Source organism: Panthera onca, chromosome B2 (assembly GCF_046562875.1).
Source record: "Panthera onca isolate mPanOnc1 chromosome B2, mPanOnc1 haplotype 2, whole genome shotgun sequence".
Taxonomy (NCBI): Eukaryota; Metazoa; Chordata; class Mammalia; order Carnivora; family Felidae; genus Panthera; species Panthera onca.
In genome coordinates, this window is record NC_138343.1 from 34,177,618 (window position 1) to 34,199,088 (window position 21,471).

General features: G+C 48.1%; 1 protein-coding gene across 5 annotated transcripts; it reads left to right on the forward strand.

The window, feature by feature from the left end:
• Nucleotides 1-496: 496 nt before the first annotated feature.
• ARMC12 (armadillo repeat containing 12) lies at nucleotides 497-16,354 on the forward strand. Of its 5 annotated transcripts, XM_060615305.3 has the most exons (7): nucleotides 497-746; nucleotides 3,576-3,624; nucleotides 5,090-5,235; nucleotides 5,452-5,586; nucleotides 12,403-12,576; nucleotides 12,719-12,790; nucleotides 15,125-15,522. In XM_060615305.3, the coding sequence occupies exons 2-7, from the start codon at nucleotides 3,576-3,578 to the stop codon at nucleotides 15,455-15,457; spliced, it is 909 nt and encodes a 302-aa protein (XP_060471288.1). In that variant the 5' UTR covers nucleotides 497-746; the 3' UTR covers nucleotides 15,458-15,522. The 5 variants fall into 5 exon arrangements, with proteins under 5 accessions (XP_060471288.1, XP_060471286.1, XP_060471285.1 ...); XM_060615303.3 differs by having other exon boundaries at nucleotides 497-3,624; XM_060615300.3 differs by lacking the exons at nucleotides 497-746; nucleotides 3,576-3,624 and adding an exon at nucleotides 3,634-4,483 and having other exon boundaries at nucleotides 15,125-16,345.
• The last annotated feature ends 5,117 nt before the right edge of the window (nucleotides 16,355-21,471 follow it).

The window sequence follows — 21,471 nt, forward strand, 5'->3', positions numbered from 1 at the left end:
ATGCGGGGCGTGAGCCGTCTCCATCCTCTCCTGGAACCCCTGGCCCCTGCCTACTCAGACCCCGGCGGAGGATGAGATTGGGGGTCCTCGACCCTACCGCCCGCCTCCCGTCCCGGAGCTAGCCACGCCCACAGGGCCGCCCCCCGCGGGCGCGTAGCTCGCTCCAGTGCGGGCGCCCCACCCCCAGCCCGCCCGGCGCCGGTGAACTGGCGGGGGTCTGGAGAATGCCGGCTTCGGCCTCTGGGATCCCTTCCCACTCCTTCACCCCTGGCGGGCCAATGGATCCCGGGAACGCGGGCCGGCCCGCCCCTTCCCGGGCAGCCCTGGAGCGCGCTCCGCGTCCTGGGGGGTAGGCGGGAAGGGTGGGAGCCCCCGGGGCGCCTGAGCGCCGCGGAGCGCGGGAGAGCAGGGGTTAAACAAGGTGCCGGCGCCGGGCGCGGCGGGAGTGGGGGAAGGGAGCGAAGGGAAAGTGAGAGCGGGGGCGGCGGGGGGGTGGGGGGGGACGGGAGCGAAAGAACATCCTGTGCCCGTCGCCGGATGCGCGCCTGGGGAGGAGGTAGTCCGGGGAGGGGGGGAGCTAAGCGAGGAGGCCCGGGGCGGGGAAAGGCTCGGCCTCCGCCCCCCACCCGGCCCTCCTCCTCTGGGGGCGCCAATCTCAGTGCTTTCGCCGCGTTTCTCCTTGTCCCCCGGCTTCCGCTGGAGTAACGAGCTACAGAGAGGCCCCCGAATCTGGTTCCTGGGCCTGGGTAAGAGCCAGCTGGGGAGGGGACGGTCTCGGAAAGCGTTGTGTCCACGGCAGGGCACGGGCCGCACCCCCTGCCTTTCGTCTCTCCACTTTCTGGCTTTCTGCCTGGAGGAGCTCGCACGTATGGATTGCCCCCTGCTCACCAAGGGTCGCAACATAAATTCTGTCATTCAGTTCTGACAGCAGCACTTCCTGGTAGTTGGTAGGTGTCAGTAAACCCATATTCCGGAGGAGGAAACACAGGCTCAGATTATGGGATTTGCCCAAATCCAAGCCCATCGGACTCCAGAGAACGTTCCAATATGCAGTAGGCTGATTTCCCCTTAGTTTCTCCTGTGCGTGCAAGCGCTGGTCCCCTCCAGTGTCCCCCGCCATAAAGACCTAGCACTGTGTCTTGCACAGTAGGCCGCCAATAGCGTAATGGGCTTTTTAAATTAACTAGGTTGAAACACTCATTACCAGAGCTTGGTAGTTGGGGTTTCGTAGGTGGGGAATGGGCTGGGGGAAAGAGTCCTCCTGGTTTAAGTATTTTGGGGGGCTTCAGAGAGGCTCCAGAGGTGTTCAAGGCAATTAAATGGGTCAGGGGAGTTGAGATTGATTAGCCTGGAGAAGAGGGGTGGGGCGGGTAGAGGTGAATGTCTTTTAGGTATCACTGAGACCCATCATCTGTGTGCTCACTGCCTTCCCACACCCAACGTTTTTGTCCAGGTGAAACCTGCTTATAATAGTAATTGTAGTTGACATTTGATGGGCCCTGGGCACTGTTTCAAGGATTTAATCCTCACAAACCATCCCAAGAGGCAGACATTATTATTACCATTTTCCAGGTGGGGAAAGTGGGGGACAAAGAGAGCGCAAAGCTAAGTCAGTGGCCAACCTGGTTTTGAACCCTGGTGGTCTGGCTCGAGCCCACACTCTCCTTCACTAAACTAAGTTGCACCTACCATGATGGGAACATCAGCTTTGAGAGTAGAAAGCCAGTGCAGATGGCAGAGAGGTGTGTGCTAGGTCAGCCCTCGTGTTTTGCCTTGGTCAGGATAGGAAAGAAACTTGGGGCTGGTTGTGCGTATATGGAATCTCAGACTTCTCTGTCTGGATTTGACAGAAAGCAAAATAAGAAAACAAAAGCCAAGTTCCTACAAAGTTGCCTCTTGAACTTATGCACCCTGAGAACACTCAAAACACAACTACCATCTATTATCACTATCATTTCGTAAAAGCAAGCGCATTTTAATTCTCAAAATAAGAAAGACCTCCTCTGAATCAAAAGCAGTCGTTCCCAAGAAAGGACGGTCATTGACTTTACACCAACAAATGGACGTTCCTCTGTAATTTTTTTTTCACGGTGCTGTGGACTAGTGAGAATGTCACTCTGGGCATGGCCTCTGCCTCTTGGTCCCTCTGTATCATTTGAGAGCAGAACCAAGAGAAGTGTGCTTTAGGTGTAGCAGGAAGGAGTTGGGTTAAGGCCAAAAGAGGATGCTTTTTTTTTTTTTTCTTTAAAGAACAGGTGAGCGCTGCATTTACATAGGAAGTGAGGGTTGCAGAGTCAAGCCCACGGACTAGAGAGGCCAGTAGCCCTGGTTTCTACCCCAGAGAAGGGCAGCAACTTTGTTCTGAAGGATCTACCCTCAAATCCACCAAGGTAGCCTTAGAACATAAAGCAGTCCCATCAGGCAGCCATTTCCTGCCTGGAGTCCATGCGGCATGACAGGTGGTTCCATGGCAGCAGGGAGGCCTCCAGGGGCCTCTATCACCCCTCATCACAGAGTCCATGTAGTCACCCACCTTGGGTGACTTGGGTAGAGTGCTTGGGTAGGAATGACCCTTGAGGAGGGCCGAGGACAGAAGAGAGGAAAGGAAGAGAATGACCACCTAGGAGTGTTGCCTGTAGCCCAGGGTGTGCGATGTGAAGGCTCTGAGAGGACGGGCCCGGCTGGCTGCAGCCTCCTTGGGGATGCTACTTTCCTATTTCCTCACATCCTTCAAGTCCAGGTGTAGCCCAGGACCTAGACCCTTCTAACAGGAGCTTAAACCCAGGCAGGTGAAGCCCTATTCTGGCACAATGGTGCTCAGTGCTGGCTCTGGGCCTGAGCCTGGCTTGGGGTTTGTCACTTCCCTGTTTTGTACTAGGAGGCAAGGCCAGAGGGGACAAGCAGGGAAAGGGGAGAAAGAGGGAAGGGTCTAGTCTCTCCTGCCCTATCCTATTGGTGGAGACCAAGTCCTCCAAAGTCGAACTCTCATTTTCTGGGATGGTGGCATTTTCTCCACAGGAGGCCTCAAGCCTCATCTCACTGTGTAGGGGTGGGGCAGGGCACTGGGTTGTGGTTCTCCCAGATTTAGGCCCCCATCGTTTATTTATTTTTAAGTTTCTCTGAGAGAGTATGTGCACATGAGCAGGGGAGGGGCAGTGAGAGAGAGAATCCCAAGCAGGCTCCACACTGTCAGCCCAGAGCCCGATGCAGGGCTCAAACCCACAGACTGCAAGATCATGGCCTGAGCTGAAATCAAGAGTCGGATGTTCAACCGACTGAGCCACCCAGCCACCCCTTAGACCCCCATCATTTAAAGGCACACACCTACCCAAGTTTTAATCCTGGAGTTATAGGATGCTAAATCTGGATCCTCTCAGGTTGCAAATGCACAAACTGAGACCCAGACATGGGCAATCTCTTCCTCCTCCAGGGTCACACTGGTTGGGCCTGGAGTGCCTATATAACCAGATTCTTGCTCACTCCGGGTTGGATTTTGACACTGTTGACAAAAGTCGTGATTTTGACACTGACAGAAGTCATGATTGGAGCCCCTACTAAGTACAGGACTCTACCAGATGTTGCATATGCCGAGAGAGCTGCCCTCAAGAACTTTTGGCCAGACAGGTAATTACTACCCACTACAGGGGGAACTACAGTTGCTGGAAGGTGAGTTTGCCTCAAGGCTGCAAAACTTTACAAAGTGCTCCCCTTGATGGAAGGGGGCCCTGCCTGCAGAAACACCCAGATGCCCAGCAGTCAATCCATGGTGAAGAAATCAAAGATGAGAGGCCAGGGAGTGAGGGAACAGGGTTGCCAGTTGGGCACACCCGACACCCCTCCCAGAAACTTCCCAAGAAACAAGCCCAGAAATTGGGCCTCTGCTGCCCTCTAATGGAGGAAAGCAAGCCTCTAGAGCTGCCTACCGGGGCCCAGCCATCCTGGCTCTCCTAAAGAAAAGGGGACATGAAGGACCTTCCTGCCCCCAGAATTTTTATTCCCCTAGAGTCTCGAGCTTCATTTCCTACAGCCTCAGAAGCTGAAACTTCTCTCCTTCCAAGCGCCCCTGGCCATCTTGTTTCCCGATCACCACCCTCCATCCTGTTTCCCCAGTTTCCTTTGTTGCCCAGGTTCTGATTCTGGTACCCTGGTTCCCGGCCCTGCCAGAGTTCTGGTTCCAGAAGGCTCTTGCCAGGTGCCTTGGGCCTAGCTCCCACCTGGGAGCAAGGCAGCGCTGAAGACATGGGCATGAGTGTCCCCCAGTGCCTGGGGCAACTGCACATCCGCAAGGGTGTAGTGGGCTTGGCCACAGGTGCTGGGTTCATCTACTTGCTCTACAAGGCCATCAAGGCTGGCATAAAATGCCAACCGCCCCTCTGCACCACCTCACCAATCTGCATCGCCCGTGAGTGTACGGGCCCTGGGGAGAGGGCTCTGCCCCAGGAGGCACCTGCTCCCGAGGCCTCCAGTGTGGGAGGGCCCAAAGGTGACTCCTCCAAGCTCCTCTCTCCTCCCTCTTTCTCTCCTCCACCTTCCTCAAACCCGCCCTAGAGATGCTAGCTCAGAGTCCCCAGGAAGTAGATGGCTCTCCAGGACTCCTCTGGCAGGTCTCCGAATTTGACACTCACTCTAGCCCCCAGGATGCCACTGCTCGGAAACTTGGCATCAGCATTTCTTCCTAAGGGAACGGTTGGGGCACCTACATGCCCAGAACCTCCACCGGTCCATAGGACAACTTTGTGCCGAGTAGAAAAAGGCACCCTTCTGCCAGACTTTTTGATTGCCATCTGTTGGAATATCGTTGCCATATACTGATTATAACGAAATACCACATATGACTGCCATATGCCAGGAAATTGTTATAGTAAACACAAAACTATGACATTTAGGATACAAATGATACATCATTAGACGAAGTGCCCTGGGGCACAGCTCAGCTGTCTGTGGCGGTCCTGCATGTAGCAAGAAGGCCTCGCTTCAGAAAAAGCAAGACAGTCTTGTCCCCAGCTCCCTCTCCCCTCCCCCCTTCCCAACCCCATTCTCTGACCACTCCCGAGTCCCCAGCCTGAACCTGGCTGGGGTGGCTGTCTAGGCCTGGCAATCGAGCGAGAGCGGCACGGGCGGGACTCAGGTGAACTCCGGAGGCTCCTCAACTCTCTGGAGTGCAAACAGGATGAGTACGCCAAGAGCATGATCCTGCACAGTATCACGCGCTGTGTGTACTTGCTGGAGGCCGAGGTGAGGGAAAGGAAGCAGGAAGTCCCTCCCAACCAGCCCGGCCCCTGGGGGCTACGGCCGATCCCTGCCCCCTTGGCTGGACAGACTGTGTTCTGAGACCTGTCTCTCTGGCTGATGGCGGGAGGGGTCGTGCTGAGGGGCCTTGGTAACATGGGGGGCTGTGGGCCCAGGACACCCGCTTCTCCTGCCTCTTCTGTCTCTCTTGGCACACCCTAGGCCTCTGCTTGTACTACTGATGACATCGCATTGGTGGGCTCCATGCTGGATGACAAGGACAACAGTGTCAAAATCCAAGCTCTGAACACACTTAAAGCTTTCTCTGGCATCAGAAAATTCAGGCTTAAAGTCCAGGTGAGCAAAAGCAAGCGGTGGGGTGGACCACACAGGCTGTCCACAGACCGTGGGTTCTTTAATAGGCATGGGGTAAATAAATGGTCATGCTCCGGAAGTTTTGGGGTCTGATTTTCCTTGTAATCAAGTGAGAAAATGGTGGTCAGATTCCCGGCAGGATCATAAAAGCCTTTGAATATCAGGCTGAAACTGAACTAGGGTGCTAGGAGTATCTCTGAGCCCCAACTAGCAGAAAGCCCCAAGGTTCTTTCTGATACCATCCCATCCTACAACACCAATGGGGTGTCCTATGATGCAACTGCATTCTGACACCGTCTACCTGGAGTTAGTGCAGACCCCACAGATAAAGGATTCAGTCCCACGAGACTGCCTCCCACGTCACATGCCAGTCACAAGTGCCAGTACACTTAGCTATAAATTTGGACTTCCTCCTCTGGCTTGAGAATTCACTAGGAAGACTCACAGAACTCAGGAAAACACTGTACTTACATTTACCAGTTAATTATAAACTGAGGAGGAGCCAGATGGAGGAGACGCATAGAGCAAAGTATGGTGGGGGGAAGGGTGCAGTGTTTCCATGCCTTCTCTAGGTGAGCCACCCTCCTGGCACCTTGATGTGTCCACCAACCTGGAAGTTCTCCGAGCCCTGTTTAGGGGTATGTGTGGAGGTTTCAATATGTAGGTGTGATTGATTAATCATTGGCCATTTGTGATTGAACTCAATCACTAACCCCTCCCTTCTTCAACCTCCTTAATCATGGCTTGGCCTTTCTGGGCATCAGCATCCCCATCTGGAAGCTATCTACCATCCACAAGAGTCACCTGCTTGACATAAACTCCGGGGTAATGCAGAAGAACTTACTATGAAAAGCAAAACACCATTCTATCAGTCAAATGCAAGGATTTTTAGGAGCTCTGTGCCTAGAACCAGGGACAAAGACCAGATCTATCATATTGCCCACCCTCTGCTGTGTTGGTCTGATGCTGGTGGCTGGGCCACTGATGCCTTCACTACTACCACATAGAGAAAATACAAGCCACCACACGTCCCCAGGCTTACCTGTTTTCACACCCATCCTTTCCTGCTTTCCCGCTGATGCCATGGGAAAATGGCTTTCTTCCTGTCTGTGGTCAATGTTAGTCTCAGTACTGGATCCCATCCCCTTCTTTGAGGACTTCTTTCCTTAATTAGACTCTTTGTCTGATATGCCCCCCCCCCAACTCCTTCCCATTAATTCAACATGCTCTAATCCTTCCAATCCTAAAAAAACACCGTCCCATAAAAAAGAACCCTTCTTCCTTGACCTCCAAATTTCTCTCTAGCAAATGATCTCTCCTAATTAAAAATAAATATAGAAAACTTACAAATATTTTATATGTGTACGGTAGAAAGAACTATAAACAAAACACATGTAACCAAAACCCAGGCTAAGAAATCTAACATGACCAACAGCTTAGATGCTCCAGTTGCTCCCCTCCCCCACAATCCCAACCGGAGGCAATTATTTCCTCCATTTTGTGCATCTGTTCCTTGATTTCTTTATAGTTTTACCATATATTCAGGTATCATTCTGGCAACGCGAGGTAGTTAATAATAGGCAAAATGTAGTTTGGGATGTTTTTAAGCTTCAACATATCCGGAAGTGTGCAGTTTGTATCCTGTGGTTTGCCTTCCCCCCAGCACTGGAAGATTCATCTTTATTGGTGTAGGTAGCTCTGTTTCCTTGTTTTCTACTGCTGTATAGTGCTCTAGTTCACGAACATCCTGCGATTGTATTTATCCATTTGCCCATGGGTAGGCACTTAAATTGTTTCTACATTGTGCCATGAGCATTCTTGTATACATCTCCCTTGAGGATATAGGAGACTTTCTCTAGGATATGTATGTATGCAGGCGTGGGATGGCTGGATGAAAGGGTATGCCCAACTTTTCAAAAAGGGTTGTATTAATTTACGGCCTGTACTGGCTCTGCATGAATATTCCAGTTGCGTTATATTCTCCCCGCCAAAACTTGGTATTTTCACACTTTAAATTTTTTGCATCAAACTTTTTTGAGGAGGGGCACTTGGCTGGCTCAGTCAGTAGACCATGCTTGATCTTGAGGTCATGAGTTCAAGCCCCATATTGAGCATGGAGCCTACTTAAAAAGAAAGGAAGGAAGAAAAAATTTGGGGGGTTGGGGGGAAGGTCTCTAGGTCTCCACTTGGCTGGCTGCCTCTGCTTTATCCCTCAGCTCTCTCAGTTTCCCTAAGTCTGTAATTCTCAAACATATCAATTGCCTGCAGAGCTGTTTAACATTGAAGATTTCAGGACCCCACACCTAGAGAGTCTAGCTGAGCCGGGGAGCTATGTTTTTCACAAGCCCCCCCAGAAGATTCTGACGCAGCTGGTCTGGGCAACACTTTCCCCATCGTATCCTGAGGACCTGATCCCTATTCTCTGAGTAAAAGCAGCCAATCAGTTTTCATCTGGATGCACTTTCCTGCATCTCTGTCCGTAGCCTGGGGACTCCCTTGACCTCCAGACCCATGGCCAGCTGCTCCACTTAGACATCCTAGTGGCCCTCTAACTCAGCATGTCCAAAATGGAGCTTGCCCCTGTTCCCTAAGTTAGACCACCCTTTCCAGAGGGATCTGGTCCCATCAACCCCCTGCTTGGTCTTCCTTAAAGCTCTTAGCATAAAGATCACAGTCCTTGACTTCCTTGCCCCAGCCCCAGCCATTCACATTGTATGTTTCATGCTCTTCTGCTCCCTGGCCCTTGCACCGGCTGTTCCCTTTGCCTGAAACACCACACCAGATGTGCTCTTATCTGTCCTTCAGCTCTTAGTGGACAACAAGGGGTTGGGGCAGGGAGAGGCAGGTACCAGTGGGAATGCTGTGACCCTCACTCCAGGATTCTTGCCTCCCTCTTACATGGCTCACAAAAGTACAGCTTGTGGGATTCTCAGTCCTTGGTAGTATCTCTCAGTCCAAGCATCTTACGTCTTGGAAGTCAAGATCCCTTTATTCATTCAACAAATGTATATGAAGTACTTTGTGTTTAAGCACTGGAGACATAACAGTGAGCAGAACAGGAAAGATCTCGGTCCCAGTGGAAGCTTATATTCTAGCAGGGCAAGGCAGGCAATACACAAATTAGTGAAATCTATGGTATATTTCACGTAACAAGTGCTATGGAGAAAAATAAAGAAGGGTGGTAAGGAAGCTGGTATGGGAGCTTCCTATACAGTTTCAAAGGAGAAAATCTTTGGGACGTAGAGCTTGATGAAGGGTTCATAGAACTAGAAATAACACCAAAAGCATGATCTATAAGGGAAAAAATCGATACATTGGACTTCATCAAAACTAAAAGCATTTGCTTTGTGAAGAACCCTGTTAAGAGGCTGAAAAGACAAGCGGCAGGCAGGGAGGAAACATTTGCAAAGCACATAGCTGGCAAAGGACTCCTATCTAGATCATATAAAGAGCTCTCAAAACTCACTATTTAAAAAAATCTAAGTAGAAAATGGGCAAAAGACGTGGCGATATTGCACTGAAGAAGATCTATGAATTGCAAAGAAGCACACGAAAAGATGCTTAAAATCAGTAGACCTGAGGGAAACGTACTTAACGCTGCGGCAACCTATCACGACACACCTATTAAGTATTCTAAACTCAAAATTTGTGACAGTACCAGAAGCTGGCGAAGGCGGAGAGAGACTGGATCTCTTGTGCGTTGCTGGTGGGAATGTGAAATGGTACAGCAGCCATTCTGGAAAATAGTTTGGCAGGTTTTTTTGTTTTTTTGTTTTTTTAAAAACGAATTATATGTTTACCACACAACCCAGCAGTTGCACTCTTAGGCATTTATCCTAGAGAAATGAAAACTGTCTGCACAAAAACCTGTACACGATCTTATTTGTTGCCACTTTTCCTGTAATAGTCAAAAGCTAGAAACAAGCAAAATGTCTCTCAATGGATAGATGGTTAGACAAACTGGTAATCCACGCCATGGAACGCTAATCGGGAACACAAGGGAGTGAAGTCTTGACACACACCACAACTTGGATCTTAAGGGCATCACACTGGGTGAGAAACCAATCTCAGAAGGTCCCAAAGTGTGATTCAATGTATGTAACATTCTCAAAGTGAAAAAATTGTAGAGATGGAAAACAGATTAGTAGTTGGGCCGCTTTGGGTGGGAAGGGGCAAATGTGACCGTAATGGAGTCCCAGGAGGAAGATCTTTGTGGTGATGGGACACCGCTGATGGCATAATCCCTTGAGAGCAGTGGTGGTTACGTGAATCTACACACGTGATAAAATGACACAGCGCCAGACTCACACTTTGTGCCAACACCGATTTCCTCGTTTTGGTATCGTGTATAGTTATGTAAGGTGTGACCATTGAGGGAAACGGGGTGACAAGCACACAGGACCTCTCTGGGCTCTTTTTGCAACTTGCTGAGAATTTATAGTTATTTGGAAATTAAAAGTTTGAAAATAAGTATGTTGCATGTGCAGTGCTGTGGGGAATGGAATAAAGATGGGGGATAAGCAGGGCTGGGATGGGAGTGGTTGCAGTCTTAAAGAAGGGGGTGGTCAGGGAAGACCTCACGGAGAAGGCGGCATTAGCATAAAGTCTTCAAGGAGGTAAGAGAGGGAGCTATGACTACCTGGAGGGAGAGCATTCTAAGTAGAGGAAACAGCCTGCACAAAAACAAGATAAATGTGTATCTGGCATGCTCAAGGAATGGCTAAGAGACCATTGTGATGGCAACCACGGGAGCCAAGGAGAATAGGTGATGAGGTCAAAGAAATAGCGGTGGGGGTGGGGGGTGGGGGGAGGGGGGCAGAGCATATGGGACCTTGCAAGCCACTATAAGGACTTCAGCTCTTACCCTGAACGAACTAGGGACTTGAGCCGAAGAGTGACGTGTCTAACACATCTGCTATTCTGAAAATAGAGGCAGGGGGCGAGGATGGAAGCAGGGAGACAGGAGGCTCTTGCAGAAATCCAAGTGAGAAATCATGGTGGCTTGGAACAGGGTGGTAGAGAGGAGACGGTGAGAAGCAGCTTAACTGTTGATAGATTTTAGAAGGTAGAGCCAACAGGATTTTTCTGAAGGATTGGAAAAAGTGGTGTGAAGAAAAACAAAGCACAGTAGTTAAAGAGGACCACTTTAAAGATTTTTGACCCGAGTAATTGGAAGGGGGATGTAACCAACAGCAGAGACAGGGAAGATGGTGGAAGAAACAGGTTTGGGGACTGCATACATGTTAACTTTGAAAGGTCTATTAAGCATTCTGGCAAGGGACGCCTGGCTGGCTAGGTTGGCAGAGCATGTGACTCTTGATCTCGGCATTGTGAGTTTGTGCCTCACGTTGGGTATAGAGATCACTTAAAAAATAAAATCTTTAAAAATGGGGGTGGTTCATGCCGGTCAGAGTGGCTAAAATGAACAAATCAGGAGACTAGATAATGGAGAGGATGTGGAGAAATGGGAACCCTCTTGCACTGTTGGTGGGAATGTGGACTGGTGCAGCCGCTCTGGAAAACAGTGTGGAAGTTCCTCAAAAAATTAAAAATAGATCTACCCTATGACCCAGCAATAGCACTGCTACGAATTTACCCAAGGGGTACAGGAGTGCTGATGCATAGGGGCACTTGTACCCTAATGTTTATAGCAGCACTTTCAACAATAGCCAAATTATGGAAAGAGCCTAAATGTCCACCAACTGACGAATGGATAAAGAAGATGTGGTTTATACATACAATGGAATACTACTTGGCAATGAGAAAGAATGAAATCTGGCCTTTTGTAGCAACGTGGATGGAACTGGAGGGTATTATGCTAAGTGAAATAAATCAGACAGAGAAAGACAGATACCATATGTTTTCACTCACATGTGGATCCTGAAAAACTTAACAGAAGACCGTGGGGGAGGGGAAGGGGGGAAAAGTTACAGAGAGGGAAGGAGGCAAACCATAAGAGACTACTGAGAACAAACTGAGGGTTGATGGGGGTGGGGGAGAGAGGAAAGTGGGTGATGGGCATTGAGGAGGGCACTTGTTGGGATGAGCACTGGGTGTTGTATGGAAACCAATTTGACAATAAATTATATATATATATATATATATATATATATATATATATATATATGTATATATGTACGTATATATATATATGTATATATATACATATATATGTATGTATATATATATATGTATATATATGTATATATAAATAAAAGGGGGTGGTTGTGGTATGCCTGGGTGGCTCAGCTGGTTAAATGTCTAACTCTTGATTTTGGCTCAGGTCATGAGCCCAGGGTCAAGATATTTTCTCTCTCTCTCTCTCTCTCTCTTTCTCTCTCTCTCTCCCCCCCCCCCCCCCCCGCCCTTCTCTCCTGCTCATGCTCTCTCTCTCAAAAATAATAAAATACTCTAAAAAGCATTCTGGGTTGAGGTAGAATTGGCACCTGAATATATGAATCTGGAGTTCAGGGAGAGGTCTGGGTTGGAGACAGAAAGCTGAAAGGTATCAGCATCAATTGTATTTAACACTGTGAGTCTGGATGATATCACTAAGGGAGAGATGAAGATAGAGAAGAAAAGGTTAGGCCTAAGAACCAGGAAAGACTTCTGTGGAGGAGAAGCCAAGGGGAGAAAGGAGGTAGGAGTGACCTAAGAGGTCAAATAACAAGAGTGTTGTCTACTGGGTTTGGCTCAGGCATCATGGGTGGGGCAGGGAAGAGTGAAGGCAGAGGCTGGGACAGTGTTGGGGATCACCACATAAAAGCAGATCCTTCTCCCCCCACCCCCACCCCCCAGGAACACTCCATCAAGGTCCTGGAACTGATCTCCAGCATCTGGGATTCGGAGCTGCACATTGCAGGCCTCAGACTCCTCAACAACCTCCCACTGCCTGACTATGTGCATCCACAGCTGAGACGGGTGATGCCTGCCTTGATGGAGATCCTGCAGTCGGACTATATCCTGGCACAGGTGCCTGAGGACCGTGGCCCAGGCCCTGCCACTCCTGACCAGCCCTGCACCAGCACCTAGAGGGAGGAACAGAGATTTGTGCGTTCCCTGCTCGGGCCCAGAGCAATCTGCCTTCTCATGTCTTGCTCTTTCTTTTATTCAGGTGCAAGCCATTCAATTGCTGAGCTACCTGGCACAGAAGTATGATCTTCTCTATGATATTCTCAACTGCCAGGTGAGATAGGAACTAAAGAAGGGTTGATGGATACCAACTCAGATATTGGGGAAGGAAGAATCACGGATTCCCCAGGCAGACTTAGCCCTAACAAGATCGTCTTGTTTCTCTTCACGCCTTTGCACTAGATATATTGAAAAACATCCCCTCTTCCATTCTCCCAATAGAATAGAATTCATTTTGTTAGGAGGAGGATTCTCCTTTAAAGGGCCTTCTGAACTCTGAGAGCCAGGAATCCAGGCGACAAAACAAAAGACAATGTAGGTATTTTCATATTAGAGAAGAGTTGCTTATAACAAAAACCATTATTAGGAATAGACAAGGTCACTACGTAATAATTAGGTCAGAAGGATAAAGTAACTCTTAACTTATATGAACCTAATAACATAACCTCAAAATTTATATGGCAAGGTGCGCCTGGGTGGCTCGGTCGGTTAAGCATGCTACTTCAGCTTAGGTCATGATCTCATTGTTTGTGAGTTCCAGCCCCGCGTCCAGCTCTGTGCTGACAGCTCAGAGCCTGGAGCCTGCTTTGGGTTCTGTGTCTCCCTCTCTGTCTTCCCCTCCCCCACTTGCATTGTGTGTGTGTGTCTCTCTCTCTCTCAAAATAATAAACATTAAAGAAAATTTAAAAAAAATTATATGGCAAAAACTTGATAAAATTACAAGGAAAACATTTTTTTCTCTTTCTTCAGTTTTAGTGAGGTATAATGGACAGATAAAGTTGTAAGATATTTAAAGTGTACATAGTGGTGATTTGATATAATATAGATAATACATTGTGAAAGGATTCTCATTATCTAGTTGATTAGCAAACATATCTATCACTTCACATATTTACCTTTTGTGTGCGTGAGAACATTTAAGTTCTACTCTCTTAGCAAATTTTGATTATATAATACAGTATTATTAACTCTAATCGCCATGTTTTACATCAGATCCTCAGACCTTATTTATCGTATAGCCGAAAGTTTATATCCTTGTACCAATGTCTCCCTATTTCTTCTACACTGCCAGCCCCTGGCAACCATTTTTCTATTCTCTGTTTCCGAGTGTGACTTTTTTTTTTTTTTTTTTTTTTTTTAAGTTTCCACCAATAAGTGATACCGTGCAGTATCTGTTTTTCTCTGTCTGGCTTATCTTACTTAGCATAATGTCCTCAAAGTTCATCCATGTTGTCACAAATGGTAGGATTTTCTTCCTTTCACGGCTGAATCATTCTAAGGAAAAAACTGACACATCTACTACCACAATGGAAGATTTGGGAGATTTTAATTATTTTTTCAGCAATTAATAGATAAAAACCGAAAACTAGTAAGGGTATATTTGCTGTGAATAACTTAAATAAGCTTGAGCCACTAGACACACCTACAATTGTAAAGAACACTTCACAGTTAGTAAATGCACATTCATGTCAAACACACAACATATTTTAAAAAATTGGGGCACCTGGGTGGCTCAGTTGGTTAGGCGTCCAACTCTTGATTTTGGCTCAGGTCATGATCCCAGGGTCATGGGATCGAGCCCCATATTGGGCTTAGCGCTGGGCATGAGCTTGCTTAAGATTTTCTCTCTCTCTGGGGCACCCTGGGTGGCTCAGTCTGACTTCCGCTCAGGGCGCGTCTGACTTCCGCTCAGGGCGTGATCTCACAGTTTGTAAGTTTGAGCCCCGTGTGGGGCTCTGTGCTGATGGCTCAGAGCCTGGAGCCTGCTTCTGACTCTGTGTCTTCCTCTCTCTCTCTGCCCCTCCCCTGCTCATGCTCTGTGTCTCAAAAATAAATAAACGTTCAAAAAATTAAAAAAAAAAAAGATTTTCTCTGTCTCTCTCTCTCCCTCTACCCCTCTGCCTCTCTCTCTCTCTCAAAAAAAATTATTTTTTAAAAATGTGAGACAGAAAGAACATGAGCAGGGGATGGGCAAGGAGAGAGAGGGGAGGACAGAGAATCCAAAGTGGGCTTTGAGCCGACAACAGCAAGTCTGATGCGGGGCTCGAACTCACCAACCACGAGATCAAGACCTGAGCCGAAGTCAGATGCTCAACCAACTGAGCCACCCAGGCACCCCAAAATAAAAATATTTATAAAAATTAACAACATGATAAGCTTTAATATTTGACTCAACAGATTTCTCAGCATCAATGTTATGATCATATCTCTCATGTTTTATGACCACATTGCCATTGTGTTAGAGAATGATAACGAAAGGAAAACTACAAAAATCCTATTCAGTTGAATCTGAAGCTTAGGTACTGGGGAGCTGAGGCAATCGGAAGATGGAAGAACTTTAGAACTTGTCTTGGATTTCTTTGCCATTGTCGCTCCACTCCCGTCACAGGTGCATGCCAACTTCCTGAACCTGTTTCAGTCCACACAGCCAGGGAGTCTGCTGTTTGAGGTCCTGGTGTTTGCCGAGCGGCTAAGTGAGGGCCGGAATTCACCCCACTACCGTGCCGTGAAGTGGCATTACAACGAACAGTCGCTGCACGAAGCCCTTTTTGGGGATGAGTCACGACTGGCAGACCGGCTGCTCGCTCTGGTCATCCACCCTGAGGAGGAGGTTCAGATCCAGGCCTGCAAGGTCATAGTCAGCCTGCAGTGCTCCCAGGATGTGGGAGTCCGGCCCTCCGTCTGCCAGCCCAGCCGTTCCTACTTTAATAGCGGGGAATAAAATTAAGGAGAGCCAATAAATGACTATGGGAGAAAAGCGTGAGGAGCAGTTTCTGTTTAGGGCCTTCCAGGGGCTGGGTGGGGATTTCAGCCGGCCTGATTGCTACATGGAGCATGGCAAAGCATGGGTGCATCTCCCAGAACACGTCCCCACTTCTCTGCTTAGGGGACAGATTCCCTTCTGCCCCTGCTGCTTTTAAAATTTGAATGTGGAGCCAGTGCTTTAAGGGAGTTTTAGGGAGAAGGCACGTCTCGGGGACAGAGGCCAAAGATAATCAGCAGGAGACAGTATTGCATGGGCTTACTCAGCACGGGCCAGGCTGTGCCACAGTAACAAACAGCCTCCAAATTTTAGTGGCTTAAAAATGACAAAGTTTTTTTTTTTTTTTTTTAAGTTTATTTATTTATTCATTGGCGCAGAATGAGAGGGAGAGAGAGAGAGGAAGAATCCTAAGCAGGCTCCACACTGGCAGCACAGAGCCCAGCGTGAGGCTTGAACTCATGAACCGTGAGATCATGACCTGAGCTGAAACCAAGAGTCGGAGGCTTAACCAACTGAGCCACCCAGGTGCCCCGACAAGGTTATTTCTTATTCCTACTCCATGCCTACAGCTGGGGCGATAGAGGGACAGGTGTCTCTTCCAAACCCTCTTCTCTCTGTGACCAAGGCTGAGGGTGGATCTTCACTGTGTATCTACAACTCCTAGAGAAGGAAAAGGGAAGGTGGCAGTGATCACTGGCTCTTGAAAGTTACACCAGAGGGGCTCCTGGGTGGCTCAGTCGGGTAAGTGACCGACTTCAGCTCAGGTCACGATCTCCCGGTTGGTGAGTTTGAGCCCTGCATCGGGTTCTGTGCTGACAGCTCAGAGCCTGGAGCCTGCTTCGGATCCTGTGTCTCGCTCTCTCTCTGCCCCTCCCCCGGTCACACTCTGTCTCTCTGTCTCTCTCAAAAATAAATAAACATTAAAAAAAAAAAAAAAGCTACACCAGAAATGATGCTCGCACTTCACTAACCATAGAGGGTGGGGGAGATCAGTCTTACTATGTGTCCAAGAACTGAAAATATTTGGTGGAAAAAGCATTAATGACAGAGACTGCAGGCGTATTAGAAGAGTGAGAGCTCTGGAATCAGACTCTCAGGTTCAAATACAGCTCTGTCACGTACTGATTGTGTGACTTTAGGCAAGCCATGTACCCCATGTGAGCCTCAGTCCCTTCACCTATAAAATGACATATATAATAATCTATATAATGAGAGAACTTATCTCCTGAGGCTGTTGAGAGGATTACGTGGGGGATATGTGAGTTAGTGAATGTAAGACACAATGTTCTGCACGCGAAGGGTATTCACCAAAGATCGAAGATTGAGAGAGTGAAAGATTGACACTGGAAAGGTCCTAGAGAGCATTGAGTCCTATGTGTCTGCAGACCAGTCTCTTTGGGTTGCAGGCACCGGGGAGTCCCAGAACTCTCTAAGAAGCACCCTGAAATGCCACTAGAACTTAGCTTTAGAAACCAGAGTGATTATGTGAATAATATAAAATCATAACCATGTAATCTCCAGAAACAAGAAGACTGTCAAACCAAATATGATCACCTATTTTCAGAATTCCCAGATAGTGCATTTCCCATGTGTTCATTCATTGTGTTACCTGTGTTATTCTGGAAAACAAGCAGTAGTGGTTGTTAATGGTTTAAGAAAACATTACGGGGGGCACCTGGGTGGCTCAGTCGGTTGAGGATCTGGCTTTGGCTCAGGTCATGATCTCATGGTTCATGAGTTTGATCCCCACATCAGATTCTGTGCTGACAGCTTAGAGCCTGGAGCCTGCTTCGGATTCTGTGTCTCCCTCGCTCTTTGCCCCTCCCCCACTCATGCTCTGTCGCCCTTTCTCTCAAAAATAAATGAACATTAAAAAAAGAGAAAACGTTATGGGAGAAAACCCTAAAATTGGAGTCGTTCTATCTGCTACTACTTGATTTAGGAGGAAGAACATGTTGGCCCAGCTAAAGAACCCCAGTGTTCTTAGGGGCAGGACCACAGTCTAGTCTAAGGCCAACTCTGGCATTTTGCTGAAAGAAAAAACAAACCCAAAGAGGAAAAGTGATTTGCTCAAGGTTTCAAGACTGATCTGGGGAAGAAATAGGGTTAGAGCCTCCTAGACTCAAGCTTTTTGCTTTCATATTCCTTGGCCTGAGCCCCATGAGAGCAGACTCTGGATTCTAATCCAGAATCTGTGGCAGTTGAGGAAGATAGTGCTTTTGGCTTTTAGGGGTCTGTTTAGGACTGAATACTTGGGGAAATGTGTTCCCACTGAATTCCCGACCCAGGACCTCATCTATTGGGTCAGTGGGGGTGGGAGGAGGGTTGCTGATGAAGATGGGCTGATCAGAGAGCCGGTTCCTACTTGGGGACCATCCTCATCACCATCTCCCAAAGTCTGACTTGTCACCTCTGAGTGGACATCACTACCAGATCTGAATCATCAGCCCTTGTCTCTCTCCTGAGTGCAGGCCTGAGGGCTGCTCCTTCCTGCTTCTTGGATACACTGCAGTGACCCCAGTGGAACCTGTCAAAAGCCAACATCATCCTACCCCCTCCTCAGCCAGCTCCCTCTGTTCCTATGTCACCAGCTAAGTACTGGGCATCACCTTCAACCTCTGTCCACCACATCCAGCCAACCATTCAGAACATCCCACATCTACCCAGTTCTTCATTTTCCACTGCTGCTACCCTATTCCCTACATCGGGAATTCTGAGTTTTCTAATTCTGGTCTCCATTCTCTTTGACCCTACACACTCCAGGCTAATTTCAGAACCCCACACTGCATCATCCTCAAACACATTCACAGGTTCCCAACTGTCATGGTGAAATTTTTCTCAGCTCCAAAGCTAAGTCTCGTGATCTGACAGGTATAATTGTACTGACAACAAAAGTAGGTTGAGTTTTGCCCTCAAGGATATGGTCACCGGACCTCTTTTTTACATGATGGTGCCAAACGAATTAGCTTTGTATTCAAGGACCTTCATGATCTGGTCACCTTGCTTGCCACCAGCCTACCACGTCAAATCTCTTTACCAGCCAAACTGGAGTCTGCTGCCTAGTCACTGTTGCCCTACTTCTACCGCATGGGCTCTTGCCTCTAGGCTGTTGATATAATGTTCCCCCTACCTACAATGCTCTTCTCTTTCCTTTCTACTGGGCTGTGTCCTCTAGAGTCATCAGAGTTGGGTGACACCCTACTGCAGCCTAGAGCTTTCTCCAACAAGCCTTTGCTGCTTCCTGCAGCCCTTCACGTCTGATCCTTATATCTGGCATTTGGCTAATTAAAGCTTTGTTAAAAACTTTGTTCTTCTTTTTGCAGTAGGTCATATATGACTCCTGATAAAAACCTTGAAGGAAGAGCCTGCTCTGCGTAGGTGCATGGTAACAATTGGCTGATGGTAATAACAGGGGAGTTGGCAATGGGCAATGAGATGGGGAGGGGTGTATTGGTTATTTGTTGCTGTGTAACAAACTATGACAAAACGCAATGTCTCAATCTGGGTCCGATCAAGAGAGAGAAACTCCACAGTAACTTGAACGGGGACATTTTAATATAATTATTACCCCAGGTGATTAGAGTAACAAAAGAATTGGTGAGTAAAGGGTACAGAATACATGAATAGTAGATATAGGAGTAACCCCTACCCCCCATGGCTGAGGTCGAGGAAAGAGCACCCAAGGAAGAGGCACCCGCATCCCCCACTACGGCTGAATTCCAGACCTTGTTGAGTACATAGCCTATGGCTCGCCAGATGTCAGAAAAGTCACTGTACTGTCATGAGAGTGAAACTTGCCAGAGATCTGCCCTCTAGGATGCCAAGGAAAGTTCTTCACAGGGGGCTGCCAAACCAAAGGCCAGAAAACTGCCTGGGCAGGGTACAGGGGAAGGTGCTGCCCGCTGGGTGCTGCTGGCCTCTATGGACTGCAGAAGCCTGATACTAGGGAGCTCATGCGTGATCTAGGAGCCTCGTGCTGGAGAAGCCAGCAAATGCTCCTGGAGGTGGAGGCGCTCTGCTTACATTACTGCCCACAGGGGTCAGTGTCAGGAGAAGCTCCTAGCTACTGGCGTTGCTAGTCACTCTAGCGACTGGGCAGGGGTTTAGCTGTTTGCACTGCAGGAGCTTGCCAGCTGAGCGCACTTGATCCAGAAAACAAAAATTTTTTCCTCCTGCTGGGTCTCTCCAGATCCCTCCCTCTTAGCAATTTAAAACATCAGCAAGCATTTGTTATCTCTCATGGCGATTCTGAAGCATCTTAGCTGGGTGGTTCAGATCCAGTCAAGCTATGGTTGCAGTCAAACTTTTGGCCAGGGCTGCAATTATCTGAAGGCTTGACTGGGGCTGGAGGATCCACTTCCAAGATGGCTCATTTATTTGGCTGGCAAGTTGATGCTGGCTGTTGGCAGAAGACCTCAGTTTGTCCGTCTCCACAGAGATGCTTGAGAGTCCTAGTGGCATAGCAGCTGGCTTCTCCTAGAGTGGATCATCCAAGAGAAAGCAGGGCAAAAACTGCAGTACCCTTTCTGACCTAACTTGAAGTCATACATTATCAGTCCACCATATTCTATTCATTACAAGTCGTTCGCTGATCCAGCCCACATTTAAGGAAGGGAGAATTAGGCTCTGCCTTTTGAAGGGAGGAGTGGTAGAGAATTTGTGAACACTGAAGAACCACCGCAGAAGGCATTAATCAAAAAGGACTAATGGAACACCTACTGTGTGCTTAGCAGCGGGATGCATCTGTCTCCCCCTACAGAGGTTCTCTTCCAAGGAGAAGGGAAATTTCATAATTCATAGCTGCCACCTTATCCCTTCCCTCAGCTTTCCTTCCAGATGTTTAGCTTGTTTCCTTACCTGCAGACTTCTTTCACCTGCAGGCAATTACATTTCCAAGGAAACATCTCTTCCCATCTTTTCAGTTGATTCTGAGAAGGCTTCATAGAAGTGAGAGGCTTGCCTTGGATCTCCGGAGAGGAGAGGGCGGGGAGAGGAAAGAGGAAAGAGCTTTCCAGGGTGAGAAACGTGTGGCACCTGCTACAGCTTCTCTGTGGATGAGCAACAGCTTTCAAAATGAATGAGCAAGAAGCAAAGAAATAATAATAGGAGAACGTTTTTAAAAATGTGATTTCTTAAAATAGCTTATGTATTGTTGTCTGAGATGCAGTGGCCTAGATATATACAATAGAATGAGAAGAGGGAAGGAAGGCGGAGAATTTTACCAAAAGGGAAACCAATCAGTTTCCCTCAGATGGGACTATGTAGGGGCTGGCTTGCTGGTAGATGATAGCGAGCCAGACTGCCAATTACTCCTGATTTCCTAAAGGAGGCAGAGATCAGGGAATTTCAGCTGTCTCCATGAGATGACTTCCAGCAAGATCCCAACACAGTGTTCTCAAGCAAATGGAGCTGGAGTCCCTGGCTTTGTCCTAAGACTTAAAGCAGAACCTCTCCTTCTCTCTTAACTCACATTGCCACCAGCCTGCTCCCTGAGCCCAAAGCAATAAGAACTCCAGAGTCACTGTTACGAGTAAAGAAACAAAAAAGAGAGAGGAGAGAGATTGATTTCTCTTTTGTGAAATAGGAATCCTTTTATCACCAGCAAATAAAGCTTTAAAGATTATTTATTGGGGCACCTGGGTGGCTCAGTCAGTTAAGCATCCGACTTCATTCAGTTCAGGTCATGATCTTACAGTTTGTGAGTTTGAGCCCCACGTCGGACTCTGTGCTGACAGCTCAGAGCCTGGAGCCTAGTTTGGATTCTGTGTCTCCCTCTCTCTCTGCGCCCCACCCCCCTCAACTTGTGCTCTGTCTCTCTTTCTTTCAAAAAACTAAACATTAAAATTTTTTTTTAAATGTTTATTTTGAGAGAGAGAAAGAGTGGGGGAGGGACAGAGAGAGAGGGAGAGAGAATCCCAAGCAGGCTCCACACCCAGTGTGGAGCCCAACATGGGCCTCAATCCCCAAAACAG

Bases quoted from the DNA above. Each gene is read 5' to 3' on its own strand.
- ARMC12 (XM_060615300.3), top strand. From the start codon at position 4,240: ATGGGCATGAGTGTCCCCCAGTGCCTGGGGCAACTGCACATCCGCAAG. The intron at 4,484-5,089 runs GTGACTCCTCCA...GTGGCTGTCTAG, and splicing joins CAGTGTGGGAGGGCCCAAAG to GCCTGGCAATCGAGCGAGAG. The intron at 12,577-12,718 runs GTGCCTGAGGAC...TCTTTTATTCAG, and splicing joins CGGACTATATCCTGGCACAG to GTGCAAGCCATTCAATTGCT.